The following is a 16501-nucleotide window of genomic DNA, read 5'->3' as shown; positions in this document are numbered from 1 at the left end:
GGGGAAGAGTCAGAGAAAGACTTTCCATCTTGATTCAGGTGAAGCAAGGGCAGAGATGTTAGGAGGGATTCACCTCAGTAGTGGTGTTATGATGAAACAGTCCACTAGTTCTCAGTGCAAAAGCAAAATATGTTCTTTTCTTACCGTCTGACCTTATCCACTGCCACTTTCCTCTAGGTATTGTACATTACAGGTATGGTTATGATTTTAGAATATATGTTCTTATGTTGGGAAAAACTAAAAGACAATTTTGATCAAGCATTTTCTACTTTTTGCTTTCTGAATTTCTTTTTTGAATTTTAGTTCCTTAGAGTGGTAGGGGGATGCTAAATCAAAAAGCTATTAAGCATTTGCTACTTAACTTTCTTTTATTTTTATGAGTATTTTAGAATATCTTATTCTATTGCCCTGTCAAATAAGCTGCTGTTTTAGGAATTAACTGTGAAGCTTTTCAGGGTAAAATGGTAGGTTCTCGTGCCAGTTTTCTGACATTCTGATATGTGCTTAGAAGGAATATGGGTATGATAAAGTACCAAAGGCTCTTCAGTTTAGAAAAATCTAAACACAATACTGTTTTAACCTTCCAAACAGAAAAATACCATAGGATCAGAGGACCAACATTAACAGAACAATGAAAAACTAGTGTTGAATCATTTCATTTTCCTTCTTATCCTATGCATCATGAATATTTTTTCCCTTTTACATATAAATTATTCTGTTTATCTTACTGCATAGAAAATCTGTACATCTGTCACGAGGGCCACAATGTGTACAAAATAGTCCTGGTTGATAAGGCCTTCTTGTCAGAGTTGCTCTACAAAATAAAAAGCAGAAAATATTTTAATCAGAAAAAGTCTCAACTTTTACATGTCTTTTAAAAATACAGTTACCTATTAGTTTAAGATATGATTTAACTAGGGAAGCAGACAGAAGGCAGTACTTAAATTGGAGATGCACTCTCTCCAACCCTCACTTCACATCCCCAGAAAAGTCTCTTCTAAAAGGAACTCCAATGTCTTTTAAATCAAGTATTCTAAGTTAAATATGAGTGAATTTTAAAGCTTCTTTTACTTTAGTTTGTAGCAAAATGTATCCTTCAAAAATGAATGTTAGGAGCTGGCATGGTGGTATGACATAGCAGGTAAAGCTGCTGTCTGCAACACCGGTATCATCTGGGCACTGGTTCTAGTTCTGGCTGTTCAACTTCCAATCCAGCTCCCTGGTAATGTGCCTGAGAAAGCAGTGGAGGATGGCCCAAGTGCTTGGGCCCCTGCACCCACATCTAAGACCCGAAAGAAGCTCATGGTTCCTGGATTGGCTTGACCTATCCCTGGCTATTGTGGCCATCTGGGGAGTAAGCCAATGGATGGATTATCTTTCTCTGTTTCTTCCTCTTTCTTTTGCTATAACTCTGCCTTTCAAATAAAATGAAATACTTAAAAATTGATAGAATGTGTTATAATTGATTTTTGCTTTGCACAAATGTTTAAAACATTCTGTAGAAACAGTATATTAATTATATTAACATTTTACAAAATCCTGAAACACCTATTGCCAAAAATTCAGATGCACATATTTCTTTGGAGTCTATATAAAATGCATAAATACATATACAAGCAAATAGATATAAATAGGATTTTACAAAATTGGTCTAATTCATCATGCAGAACTGAGGCGAGAAGTGAGAAAATACATCGATTCCTTCAAATTAAATGGAATGCTTCCTATTTCTGAGGTATTATGATTCCTTATACATTTGAGGTTATCATCAGTTAATAATGCAATCTCCAAAGAATGATCAATTAATATTGTCCTTCCTGCTCCCAAACCAACAGAATTCTTGAAACAATTCTATCACATGAATTTAAACACATCTAATTTTACTTTCTTTGAACTTTTATTATTATATATGGGAGAATATTTTAATATTTTGGAAAATACTTTAAATCCTATGGTAGATATAAAATAACATTAAAGTTAAGGTTTGGGGGTAATACTTTGCTAGTCTATAAGTAATGTCAGTTATGTTTAAGTTATAACATTACTTCATTATGGAATTGAAAATATTTCAATATGAAGTCTTTAGCATCTTATATTTAACTCTCTTATATGTCACACAATAGTTAAAAGAATGTATTAAAAGCTAGAAAATTTAATATTGAAATATTCTCAGTGTGTGTTTATATTCTTCTATCAATTTAAAGTAACTTACCCTGGAGCATAGTTGCATATGAAAATTGCGGCATGTATAATAGTTCCAATCTTTGAACATGGAGTAACAGCACAACCAACCTTGTAAGAGCTGTCCCAAACTAGCTAAAATAAAAATTAAAAAAAATATAACATTTAATTCCTCACATTTACACTATCATATTATAAATAATAATATTCATTTATACAGATCCTTTGGTCAAGAAATTAAAGGAATATAAACTATATATTTTCCCTATGTACGGTTATAAATATTGTTATTTTTAAAAATTTAGACATGGGTAGAGAGTTATCATAGATTTAGGGCAGCATTTACAAAACTGTGTTTAGAGAAATACTTTAATAGGTTCTACCAATATACTATCTTAGGAAAAATGGTTTGAGAGCACTATCCAGAATAATGCTTTAGAAAGTCACACTTGACTAATCAATTTTCTCCATTTTGAGTATTTAGAAAGTTCTAGAATATTGGCAAAGAGGAAGATAGGGACAAAAGGAGAAAAAGTTTTAGAGAAGTGGAAATTGTGCATAGAAGGATAAAATGATAAAATATGCATAAAAGGATAAAAATGAGGGACAGTATATCTATAGAAGACATCAATAAGAGATACAAGAGTAGAGAATAACCGAATGCTTTCAGAAATCTTCCTTTTGTTGAGAAAATCCTAGTACAAGATAAAAAAAAGTCTGGGTTTTTCATTAAGAAAAATATAAATAGAATCTGGTTTCACGTTTTGAATTGGTGTGAAAAAGATGGGGATAATGAAGTCATTCCAGAAATTTTCTGTGTGACTTTAGTATTCCCAGTACTTCCAAGTGGACAAAACAAGAACAAAAACAAAAATAACTACAAAAAGCTCTTTGTTTTACTTTGTTACACTCCATGGGAGAAATAGGAATCATTTCTGTTTTTTTTTTCTATGTTTGTATATTTACATTGAACTGTAATGATTTTAAAAGTTTGATTCAATATCTCCCTTTAGGTCCATTAATATTTGTTTTAGGAAGCCTGGTAAATTTGCACTGGGTGCATATACATTTACTATAGTCATGTTTCTTATTGAATTTATCCCTTAATCATTACATTATAACTTTTGTCTCTTTTACAAGTTTTTGTGTTAAAGTCTATTTTGTCTGACACTAGGATAGCAATTTCTGATCCTTTCTGCTTTCTGTTAGTATGGAATATCCTTTTCCATCCTTTCATTTTCAGTCTGTTTCTATTTTTGTTGGTGAGTTGTGTTTCTTCCAGCCTGCAGATACATGGGTCTTGTTTTTAATCCATTCAGCCATTCTGTATCTTTTAATTGGAGAATTTAGGCCATTTACATTCAAGGTTACTATTGATAAGTAATGATTTGGCCCTGCCATTTTTCATAAATATTTCTACTCTTTGCTTTGGATTTCCTTTGCACCTTTACAGATTTTCTGCCTTCACATTCTTTAATAATAATGACTATCCTTTTTTCTGTGTGTAGCATATCCTTAAGTATCATTTGTAAGGCTGGAGAAGTAGTGACTAATTCTTTCAATTTGTGTTTGTTTTGCAAAATCTTTATTTCACCTTCTTTTATAAATCATAACTTTGCAGGGTGCAATATTCTGGGTTGACAATTTTTTTTTTCTTTTAGGATGTGGACAATGTCTTTCCAGTCTCTCCTAGCCTGTAGAGTTCTGGTGAGAAATCAGCTGTCAGTCTAATTGGAGATCCTCTGAAGGAATTACCTTCATTTCTGTAGTGTACTTTTTAGAATCTTTTATTTATGTTTTACAGTTGAAAGCTTGACTATAATGTGTAGTGGTAAAGATCTTTTCTGGTCGTGTCTGTTAGGAGTTCTGTGTGCTTCCTGTACTTAGATGTTCCTTTCTTTCTCCAAATTAGGTTAAGTCTTCTGCTATTATTTCATGGAATAGCTATTCTAATCGATTCTTTCTGCACCTTTAGTAATGCCTATATGACCTATATGTTGGGTTGTTTTATAGTATCCCATACATCTCAAATCTGGCTTTTAGGTTTTTTTTTTTTTTTTAAGATTTATTTATTTGATAGAGTTTGAGAGAGATGAATGGAGAGAGAGAGAGAAAAAAAGAGGTCCTCCATTTAGTGGTTCATTCTCCAAATGGCCACAAAAGCTGGGGCTGGGCCATGCTGAAGCCAGGAGCCAGGAGCTTCTTCCAGGTCTCCTATGTGTGTGCAGAGGCCGAAGCACTTAGGCCATCTTCCACTGCTTTCCCAGGTGCACTAGCAGGGAGTTAGATCAGAAGTGGAGCAGCCAGGACTTGAAACAGCACTCATATGGGATGCCAGCACTTCAGTTGGCAGCTTAATCCACTCTGCCACGGTGTAAGCCCCTGTTTTTAGTTTTTCTAATTTCTTCTTTGTTTTTGGTCTGAGAAATAGAATGATAGATGAAAAGAATACAGAATAGGAATGGATGTTTGATGCGGCAGTTAAGATGTCAGTAGGGATGGATACCTCCCATATTAAAGTGCCTAGGATTGAGTCCTGCTCCACTTTTGACTCCATCTTCCTGCTAATGTGCACCTTGGGAGGCAGCAGACAGTGGGCCAAATACTTGGATCCCTTCCACCCACGTGAAAGACATTGATTGAGTTCCAGGCTTCTGACTTCAGCCTGGGTCAGCCTTAGCTCTTGTGGGCATTTGGGGAATGAACTAGCTGATGAAAGATCTCTGCTTCTGTCTCTATGTATCCCTCTACATTTCAAATAAAATAAAAATTATTTTAAAAAAATAGTAGAAAATAGAATGTGAAGGTTGAAGTGGATTTAAGTAGGTCAAATGCAGGAAACAAGAATTTCCAGGGGACTGGAATTAAGGAGTAAAAGATACAGAGTATAGCAGTAAGCCAAGGAGTAGATTTGATTAGTTTACTGAGAGTATTTAAGTTATACTAAGAAATCTAACTTTAATATGAAAAGACAATGGAAAACCGTTATAGCTTTCTAGAAGAAGAAAGAAGTGACCTAAAATGTTTTAAAGCATGATTAATTTGGTGGAACAGAAAGAAAGATATGAATTCAACATGAACACATTCCAAAATTCTAAGTTTTACATAAAACATAACACCAAGATCTATTGCTTGAAAAATAATCATCTTTTAAATAAATTTTGTGGTTCATTCAGTAATTTCTAGATTTTTAATACAGATGTTTAATATAGGTATTTATTGAATATCTAAATAATGTTGTTGTGTTGAGAATATAGGGGTGACAAGACAAAGTCTGTGCCCTCAGTGTATTAACAGATTGATAAATAATTATAAAGCTGTGTGTTATGCAACATGGTAAAGATGTATATAGGAAATGAAAAATAAATCAATATTCCTGGGGTATAAGTGTCACAATAGATTGTTGGAATTGAGGTACAGAAATACTACTATTAGTTTGCATTTAAAGTATTTTAATCAAAACCTGTGTGGTAGAATGTTTATAGTGATTCATGTAAAAGCACCACCTTTTACTTATGTTATGGTTAATAGTTTATAAATAATTTTTATTTATCAGTTTCCCATTTCCTTTCCCAGTATGAAAAATTTTTAGAAAAGTCTGCTGCATCTTTGTGTATGGAAATTGTATTTACATTATTTAAAAGAATATTTTAATCGCATGATTCACATAATATATGGAATTATTGGACATTTTGATGATATAGGAGTAATTAGAATTTTGATTTTATAAGTAATAAATCTACCATTAACTCATCTATTTGAAACATAATCAAACTAGGCAGTTAAGGGTACTGTATTAATAGTTAATACATTAATAAATCAATTAATAATTAATATAATAATAAATTAATAATTAAAATTATAAATTAAATACCTGTAAATAATTAGAACAGTTTTCAGAGTAACTGCCATTTTCAAAATTATAATTTTTCCTCTCTGCATACCAACTGTTGATAGCAATACTTGCAGTGAATTCATTTTCCTTGCCAACCCACATATTTTCACCAACACCATAAAATGTAGGATGGGCCATTTGTACGTCTTCTAAGTGAGTATTACGCTTAAACACACATTTTTTTCCCCATGCTCTAGCTGTCCGTGATAAAGCTACATCCCAAGTCTGGAAAAAAAAAAAAGCAAAGTAAATGAAATAGTAAGATCATTGTGTTCTGAATAATTTTTCTTTAAATATCATAAGGAAAACAATTTTAACTAACTGTACTTATCGGACTTGTTTGTTGAATTTCCATGGGGAAAATTTCAGATAATAATAAATGAAAGGACTACTTCCTGAGACAAATGATCATGCACATATTTATAATACTAGAATGACAGATTACAAAAATTATCACAGTATTTTTCATACAATTGGTTCATAATATATATTTTAAATTTCATGCTTTGTCCAACTTAAAATATGCATCTAAGAACTACTTAGAACAATTTAAAATATTTATCTAAGAATTGTTTATTGTCCATTGCTTATATAAAAATATTGTATTGTCAGGAATAATATGAGAAATTATTATAAATCTTGTCTTCACTTTGCTATTGTTAGAATAAGACATTCTACCTATCTCTGTAAATATATGTATTTATATATGTACTCTATCAATTATATATAGATATAACACTTATATATAATTAAACATTTTAATACATGGTGATAGCTGATAAATGTTATAAACAAGCACATATAAAGTTGTATGCAAGTTTCCAGACATGTGAGAAAACATCACAAGATGCTGCTCTCTTATTACTAACTCTAGAAATATGTACTTTTATCATTATTTAGAAGATATTTAGTTCATTGTTTATTTAAACATAACAAAAATAAAACATTCAAAAAGTCAAAAAATTAGACAAAAATAAAAAGTACATGTTACAGCAAATTTATAAGTAAACAATTCTGAAAATGAATACTAAGACTTAGAAATTTCTTAATTCCATGGATTATATATAAATACAATATAGAAAATAAACACATAAGATCTTCAGAATATTCCCTCAAGAACTGCCTCCCCAAGTGCAGGCTGCCCAAGTGCCTAGATATGCATTTCTCTCTCTCTCTGTATATATATATATATTCTAGATGTGGGCCCCAAAAGCATCTTTAGATGATGGAGTAAGGACAACTGTGATAGTCCTACAAACTTCCTGGTGGGCAGTTTGCCTGTCTGCAGTGAGGGCACAGACATCAGTATCGTAGTCCTGGCTGTTTCCTGGAGCAGAGCAGGGAAGTATCCAGCTTCAGCTCACAGGGCTTCTTTTGATCAGGCCAGTCAGGTTTTGGTTCTCAGTGACTCCAGTCAGAAAGATATGGTAACAATTAGAAACGTTAGTTTGCAGAGTTGTAGTCAGACATTAGAGGAAACAAGAAGAATTGACAAAATGTGCAAGATGACAGGATCCAGGTTGGTTTACATGTAGGTTCTATAACCTCAAGGACAATGAACAATTAAAATCCAATAACCCACAAGGATGTTCTATAGTTTTCCACTGAAACATGAAAGTATTTTTTGTAGTCACTCCTTTCTTGATAAAAATGAGCTAACGTCAGTTTATTCTGCTTTACAAAATAAGTCTGGTCTCATTAGATTTGGTTTCATTATTGACTTTAATGCAGAAAGCATAGTAATAGACTTGCAAAGGCCTTTTAAAAATTTATTTTTTTATTTATTTGAAAGTTAGAGTTAAGAGGAGGAGGAGGAAGAGGAGGAGGAGGAGGAGGAGGAGGAGGAGAAAGAGACAGAATCTTCTATCCACTGGTTCATTCCCCAAATGGCCACAATGGCCAGGGCTAGGCCAGGCCGAAGCCAGGTGCCCGGAACTTCTTCCAGGTCTCCTACGTGAGTAGCACAGGACCAAGCACTTGGACCATCTTCTGCTGCTTTTCTAGGCACATTAGTAGGGAGCTGGATTGGAAGTGGAGCAGCTGTATCTTGAACAGGCTTCCACATGGGCTGTCAGTGTCGCAGGTGGAGGCTTAATCTGGTATGTCATGATTCTGGCCCCTGCAGAGGCCTTTTAAAAATAGGTTTTGTTGGAAGTTCTCAAAAGAAATTTCAGATTTGATTTTCAAAAGGCACTTGAGGCTAGGAAGCTAAGCAAGAACTCACCACTGGATTTTTTTCTGCAATGCTTTATTTTGATAAATTCCTCTCTTTTCTAGGTCCCCTACATCCTAAGGTTCTTGGGCTTGCCAGGAAGTGACCTTCCTTACTCATCTCTAAAGCTGGGACCTCTGTAAAACAAATTCTTGTCCAATTTTCCAAGAGGATTTTCTAAGCACTGGCTCCATAAAGTAAAACTTAATTCCTTAAAACCATCTAATTAAATATAATTTTCTGCATCAGTATCAAATATGACATTCTTGTCAAAGTCTTGGTTATGTAAACAGTGTTGCCAATTATGTTCTAAGAAGGGCAGATTCATATTTTGGTCATATAGATAATCACTGCCATGATAATAAAAATACTCCATAAAAGTTCCTATTTTGATAAACTGAGGCAAGGAAAAACATAATTGTTTCACTTGTCTTTATAAAGGAAATCAAAGAACTTGCATTTTTAAAGCGATGGATGGCTTAAGAGAAAAGGAGAGAAGTTTCATGTGTCCGAACAAAACCATACCCATCTTTCATCATTTCTTTCAGCTCTTTTCAGCTATAAGGAGTGGCTTTTGGTGGTCCCTGAGTCCCTTGAAAGTCCCCAATGGGGGCAGGAGAACTACCGTTCAAAGAACTATACGGTGTTGAGAGGCTGGAATGGGAGGTGAACTATCTCACAGGGCAGATGAAGAGATGGAAGAGATAGGGGTTCAAAGGCGGATGTATCAAGGGATTCAAAGGAACTTAAGGGAAGATCAAAGGTGGTAAAAAGCAGGGAGGAGGAGTAGTGTTGTGAAGGGAGAGGTCTTAGAGAAGTCACTTTGGAAAGAGCTTAAGTTTCACAAAGAGGCTACTGAAGTTCCGAATGATCCTTAGTAAAAATCACGCCAACAAGAAAGAAAGCACCAGAAGAGGGGCTCAAGGAAGAGGGGTTTTCAGTAAACTGATAAGTTCCCACAGGAGAATCAGGATCAAATGCAGCAAAGGAGACTTCATCAGTAAGTCTGGAAAAAGTTTCTAGTTTAAGACTCAGAGAGTGAATTCTCCCTCAGAACACACAGTCAGGAAGAAAGACTTCCAGTCTGGGACCTAGTCGTTCAGTTCTCACTTGAAATAACGAACCAGAAAAGCGTTTCCAGCCCAGGAGGTTCTTTTAACCTGAAACTGTAATCTAGCTTCAAAGAGTACATTCAGAACCTGTTGAATTCTCATTAGTATCCCACGTGGGAAACTAAGATTGAATTCTGGGCTCCTTGTTTCAGCTTAGCCCAACCTAGGCTGTTGCAGGCATTTGGAGAGTGAGCTAGAGAATATAAGATCTCTCTCTCTTTTTCTGTGTGTGTGTGTGTGTATGTCTTCCTCTTTCTCTTTCTCCCTCTTTCCGCCTTTCAAATAAATATATATATAAATAAAAATGTTAAATAAAAAAAGCCTCATTTCCAGATTATATAATGAAGTTAATTATAAATTTTCAAAGAGCAGATACTTAATACAACACATATTTAATACAATGATATAGCAAATAACAGGATTTCATTTTTTACCACTGTGTAATATTCCACAGTGTACATAAATTTCATAATTTTTTCATCCAGTCTTCAGTTGATGGAGATCTGGGTTGATTCCATAAGGATGCAATTGGAAACTATTATACTTCGTGAAATAATCCAGTCCCAAAAAGGCAAATACCTTGATGAATAACTAAAACAACAAATTAAAAAGGAGATACAGATACTCTTCTAATAGAAACAAAAGGGATTGTGGTGCTAATATTGTAGTGCAGTGAGTTGAGCTGGTAACTGTAATGCTTATATCTTATGGGTGCTGGCTTGAGTCCAGCTGCTCCACTATCAATCTAGCTCCCTGCTAATGGCTTGGGGAAATCAGCAGAACTTGGCCCAAGTGCTTGGGTCTCTGCCACCCATGAAACTCCTGGCTCTTGACTCCTGGCCTGACTCATTCTTGGTTTTGTGGCGACATGGGGAGTGAACCAGCAGATGGAAGATAACTCTTTCTCTGTGAGTCTCTTCCTTCTCCCTCTCTGTAACTCTGACTTTCAAATAAATACATCTTTTAAAAGAAAGAAATAATAAGGATTATTAGAGAATGCTAATGTAACAAATGTAGGCCAAAAAAGTGGATAACTTTGATGAAATGGACACATTTCTAGAAACATGTGAACTACCAAGGCTAAATCATGAAGACACAGCAAATCTAAACAGACCTATAACTACTAAGAAGACAGAATCAGTAATAACATTCTATTGGTAAAGAAAGACCTAAAGACCAGATGGCTTAATTGGTGAATTTTATGCAACATTAAGAAATAACTGGGGTGGGCATTTGGCTAACTAAGACACTACTTGGGATGCTTGGTGCTCAAGTCTTGAGTCTGCTCCTAAATCCAGCTTCCAGCTATTAACACACCTTGAAAGGTAGCAAATGATGACTTAAATGGTTAAATTCCTGCACCAATGTAGATTGAGTTCTCTGGCTCCTGTCTTCAGCCTGGCCCAGCCCCAGCTGATGCCAGCATTTGGGGAGTAAACCAGTGGATAGGAGATTGATCTCTCTCTCTCTCTCATTTTTAAAAATAAACAATTAACATCAATTCTCAAAATATTTCAAAAAAAAAAAAGAAAAAGAAAAAGAACACTTCCCAACTCATTCTATAAAGCCAGAATTACCCTGATATCTGAACCAGACAAAGACACAAGAAAATAAACCTACAGATCAATATCCTTTATGAATATTGATGCAAAAAGCTTAGAAAAATATAAAAAGCTAAACCAATAAACATTTTAGAAGGATTATCATAACCATGTGAGACTTATTCCTGTGATGCATGGATGGTTTAACATATGAAAATCAATAAATGAGATAAACCACATTAATATGATGTAAGAAAATTTCATATAATTTTAACAGATCAGAAAGAGTATTTAACAAGGCCCAACATTCTTTCATGATAAAAACATCTAACAAACTAGAATGGAAGAATATTACCTCAACATAAAGAGAGCCAAATGTGAAAAATTCATAGTTGTTATCATATTTAACAGTAAACAATTTACGGCTTTTCCCCTAAAATCGAAGGCAAGACAATAATGCCATTTAGCTATTTTTAATTAGCACAGGATCAGAAATCTCAGTCAGAGCAATCAGGCAAGAAAAAGAAATAAAACATATCCCAACTGGAAACAAAGAAGTAAAATTATACTAATTCACACATGACAGGAATCTAACTTGTAGAAAAACCTAAATATTCCACAAAAAACAATTAAAATCAATAAACAAATTCATTCAAAGTAGCAGGTTGAAAAATCAACACAAACAAAAAATCAGATAAGTGAGTCCACCACAATAGCCTCAAAAATAATAAAGTACTTAGGAATAAACTTAACCAAAGAGGAAAGACTTGCATACTGAAACTATAAAACATTACTAAAGAAATTCAGAAGATAGTAACAAGTCCTAACACATGCTATATTCATGGATTGGATAATTTAATCTTACTAAGATGTCTATACTACCAAAATGCTTGAAAAATCAATGCAACTCCTGTCAAAAAAATCTCCATGATGTTTTCTGCAGAAATTCAAATTTAAAAATTCAAACAGAATCTCAACAGAACATAAGTGGCAAAAAAATAGTCTGGAAAAAGAAAAAAATTGGAAGGGATCAAGTTTCTTTAAGAACAAGCTTGGAAGGAGAAATTAGGTGCATCACAAAAGTATACTTATCAAACTGTGTGGTATAAGACATGCAAATTATGGAGTAGAACCGAGAATCAGAAATAAATCCTTGCATTTATGAGAAAATGATTTCTGTTCATAAAAGTAATTGTCTTTTCGACAAATGATGGTGGGAAATCTGGATATCTACATAGGAAAGAATTGAGTTGGACCCTTTACACCATATACAAAAACTAATGCATAATGTATCAAAAACCTCATATACAGAACAAGAGCTACAATTATAAAACTTTCAGAAAACATAGGGGAAATGTTTTATGATACTGAAGTTGGCAGTGATTTCTTAGATATGATACCTAAAGCAAAGACAACAAGGAAAAATAAATTAGAATTCATCAAAGATAAAATATTTTGTCCATTGAATGCAAAAAGACAGCTTACAGAATGGAGCGAATATGTGCAAATCCTCTATTTTATATGTATTAAATTAAAAATATACATAAACATTTCTATAATTCAACAACAAAATATTAACACGCTAACAAAAATGGGTGAAGAAAAAGTAGATAAACAACGGTACAACAAGCATATGAAAAGATGGTTAACATCATTATTCATTAAACCACCATGAGATATCACTTCACAACCACTAGGTGGCTTTCATCAGAAAACCAGAAAATAACAGGCGTTAGCTAAAAGGTAGAGAAATTTGAAAACTGCATTCTTAGTGGTAAAGAGGTGGCCACTGCAGGAAACAGAATGGCAGTTCTTTGAAAAATTAAGCATAGAGGTGAATGTTTGACCTAGTGGTTATGGTATCAGTTGGGACACCTGCATCCCATATCACAATTCCTGGATTTGAGTTCTGGCTCTACTCGGGTACTCTGGAAGGCAGCAGTTGAATACTTGCCATCCATATGAGAGAACTGCAATTCTAGTTTTGGCTATATACTTGGACGTAGCAGAAGCAAGAATTTTGTTATTGTTACACAAGTTGTTATTTGCACACAAGTTGACAGTTATTATTCCCAGTAACCAAAATGTGGAAGCAACCCAAATGTCCACTGACAGATGAATGAATTTAAAAATATGACATATACACACAATGGAATAATATGCAGTTTTGAAAAAGATGAAAATTCTAATACATTCTACATTATGGATGTACTTTTTAAACGTTATGCTGTTAAATAATCCAGTCACAAATATAAATATGGTATAATGTCATTTATGAGTTACCTTGAGTAGTCACTCATACATACAGTATGAATGCATTAATTCCATGGAACTGGATATTTAAAAATGGTTAAAGTCATGAAGTTTATGTTGTGTATATTTCATACATTAATGTTTTTGGTGTTTAAAAGCAAAATGGGATGCTAGTACCCAGGTACAGGAGGAAGGGGAGATAGGGGGAGTCATTATTTGACAGGTATGGAGCTTAATGACATGGTGCTCAATTGTATGGCGTTTCAGTTAGGGTACATAAAAGATTTTCTGGAGATGGGTAATGGTGATCATTGTACAACAGTGTGAATGTATTAATGCTACGGAACTGGATATTTAAAAATGGTTAAAGTGATGAAGTTTATGTTGTGTATATTTCATACAGTTAAATGTTTTTGGTGTTTAAAAACAAAATAACAGGGCCAGCATTGTGGTGCAGCTGGTTAAGTCCCCACCTATTACTCCAGGGTCACATGTTTGAGCTCTGGTTCGTGTCCTGGCTGATCAGCGTCTAGTCCAGCTTCCTGGTGATGCTCCTGAGAAGGTAGTGGCAGATGGCTCAACTGCTGGACCTCTGCCTCCATGAGGGAGACCTACCTGTTAGAGCCTCCTGACTTTGGCCTGACCCAGACTTAGCTATTGGTTACACTTGGGGAGAGAGCTAGGATGGAAGATATCTCTGTTTCTCTCTGTCTCTACCCCTTCCTCTCTCTCAGTTGCTCTTCCTTTCAAGTAGATAATTCACCTTACTCCGGGTCCTGCACAGAATCAAGGTGTGAGGATTTTTTTCTCAAGTGCACAAACTGTTCTCAGCCTGAACTAAAGTCGCCCTTCTCGGCGGTACTCATGCCTCGGAGCAGTGACCCAGGCGTTCGTGAGCCAAGGCCCTCCTGGTGACAAGGCTCGTGGGAGCGGGCCGTGGACACCGCCTTTGGCCTCACCATGAAGCGTAAGTTGGCCCCTCGGGGGACGACGTTGCCCCGGATCTCATTGTGAAGCTCCAAGTACTCATTGATGAAGTCTACGTCCTCTTCGTGTGGTAAAAACGTTCCGTTCACACTCGAACCCAACAGCAGGAGCCACAGCTCACAGAGCCACAGCTTCAAAACGCCCCCTAGAGCCAGGGGAAGCGAATAGGAGCACCACTCCCCGCCAAAGGGCCTAGGAGCCTCCATGGTGCCTGGCCAAGGAAAGGCCAGTGCGCACGCGCAGACATGCCCCTGTGCCCTGCCAATCTAAGGGGCGGTGCAGGGAAACCCTGTAGGCGCCTCCCCTGGAAAAGGAAGTGGGGAGGAGGGAGCCGGTGGGAGGAGGAAATTCCAGGCTGGTAAGTGGTGATGAATGTGTGTGGAACAAACTAAAGAGACTTAGTTAGATGAATTTGAGCTTTTCACCAAAGTAACGTAGGTAAACATTATGCAGAGTCATTTCTGACACGAAAGGATGTGTCATTTACTGATGAGCTATCATTTGCACAGTAAATGCTGGTGTCTGAGGCACCTTATAATTATGCAAGAGGAAATAATCATTCTCCAATGACATTGATTAAAAATTCAGTTCATTTTTGTTTTTTTTTCCTTACCAGTTCAGTTGGGAATTTGGTGCAGGATGTGCCTTTTTTTCCTCTCCCATAGAAAAATACTCTGTTTAACTTCCTCCTTGAGATGTTTTTCTCTTCTGTTTCTTCCCCTCCCTCCTCCTTCTCCTCTTCCTTCTTCCTTTGAGAGGGAGGGAGACAGAGAGAGAGAACTCCCATCTTCGGATTCACCTGCCAGATACCCCAGGATGGGCAGAAGCTGAAGCTGGGAGCCAGGAAATCAGTTCAGGTCTCTCATAATGGTGTCAGGAAACCAACCGTTTGAGCCATCTCAACTGTATTTCAGAATTTGCATTACCAGCAGGCTGGAGTTAGGAGCCAGAACCTGGATATAAATCCAGGTGCTCCGATATGGTTTTTGGGGAATTTTAACTGCTAGGGAAAACACCCAGCCCTCTCCATTTTTTAATGAATTTTTGTGTGAAACCAAACAACGAATGAAGCATGAGAAGCTCATGGTGGTGGTGGTTGGGTTTTAAACTCTCACAAGGTTAAAATATTGCTGTGTTTTTCATGAGTGACATATGAATGCCTTGAATGATCATTATTCACCTTTCCTCTTCATGAATCCTTGCATTAACATTTTTGTTTTCATTTTTTTCCTTCAGACTAAAATGACTAGTGTCCTAAAAAAATTTTCCTGGTCTTTTTACCAAACATTTTGCTCAAGAAAAACTTGTTTGTAAACTTTTTAATTTCTAATCATGAAATACAAAACACATACTTGTGTTGGGGTACACATTTGAATATTGCAATTGTGCTTATTAGCATTAAGATCTATTCAAAATCATTGACATTGAAGCAGTATTTTTCCATAAAGAAAGCATTGTAACTGGTAGACCAAAACTATCTAAAATAAAAATGCTTCAATAAGTCATCTTTGCTGCCAGCCTTGTGTGCAGTTGATTAATCTGCTTTTTTATGAGCATCCTATATCAGAGTGCTAGTTTGAGTCTGGGATGTTCCTCTTCTAATGCAGCTCCCTGTAATGCACCTGGGAAGACAGTGAAAGATGGCTCAAGTACTTGGGCCCCTGACATGGAGTTCTTTGCTTCTAGCTTCAGCCTGGCCTAGCCGTGGCTGTTGTAGCCTTTTGGGGAGTGAAAACGGATGGAAGGTCAATCTCTCTTTTTGTCTCTTGCTCTCTATTACTCTCTCTGCCTTTCAAATAAGGAAATGAATAAATAAGTAAACATTTTTTAACAATCATAGAAAATCACCTTTTAAAAAAAGTCACCTTTAATGCATACAGTTGACAAGCAGAAGATAGTTGCAAGATTATTTCTTTTATGCCTTTATTCTTTTTAGTACATATGAATTCATGTGGAAATGGAATTAAAGGATAATGAGTACTTTCCATTATTTTTATGAAGTATCCTGGTAGTAGGAGGCATTGTGTTAGGTAGTTGAGAAAGACCAGTAGACAAGGCACAGACTTTGTTTTCAAGGATAATCAGAATAATGTAATTTTAAATTTGGAACTAATTTTATATATTGTCATTATCCTCATGTATTAGATCTATTCCCTGACACATCTCTGACTTGTGATTAGCACATTGTCTTCTTAAATAATTTTAATAGGAAAGTCACAATCTCCTGGGCAGTCCATTCCGTTGCTAAACATCTCACTCATTAACTTAATACCTATTCCTTTAGTATCTCCTATGTGTTAGAGCCCATGCTAGAACCTAG

At 35.4% G+C, this 16501-nt stretch overlaps 1 protein-coding gene across 3 annotated transcripts in view; it reads right to left on the bottom strand.

Annotated features, from left to right (window-relative positions):
• The window catches only part of LOC100346007 (GLIPR1 like 2), a 49164-nt gene extending 34728 nt beyond the window's left edge, over positions 1–14436 (bottom strand). The window contains exons 1-4 of one of the 3 annotated variants that reach the window (XM_051845696.2): positions 14154–14436; positions 6056–6301; positions 2213–2316; positions 729–814 (exon numbers count right to left, since the gene is read on the bottom strand). In XM_051845696.2, coding sequence (XP_051701656.1) covers positions 729–814; positions 2213–2316; positions 6056–6301; positions 14154–14387 — 670 coding nt within the window. In that variant the 5' untranslated portion in view covers positions 14388–14436. The remainder of the gene's footprint in view (positions 1–728; positions 815–2212; positions 2317–6055; positions 6302–14153) is intronic. The other 2 variants (XM_002711343.5, XM_051845694.2) reach the window with 2 other exon arrangements.
• Between the last annotated feature and the right edge of the window lie 2065 nt (positions 14437–16501).

This window comes from Oryctolagus cuniculus, chromosome 11 (assembly GCF_964237555.1).
Source record: "Oryctolagus cuniculus chromosome 11, mOryCun1.1, whole genome shotgun sequence".
NCBI lineage: Eukaryota > Metazoa > Chordata > Mammalia > Lagomorpha > Leporidae > Oryctolagus > Oryctolagus cuniculus.
The sequence above is the reverse complement of the archived record's forward strand: the minus strand, read 5'-3'. Positions and strand labels throughout refer to the sequence as shown.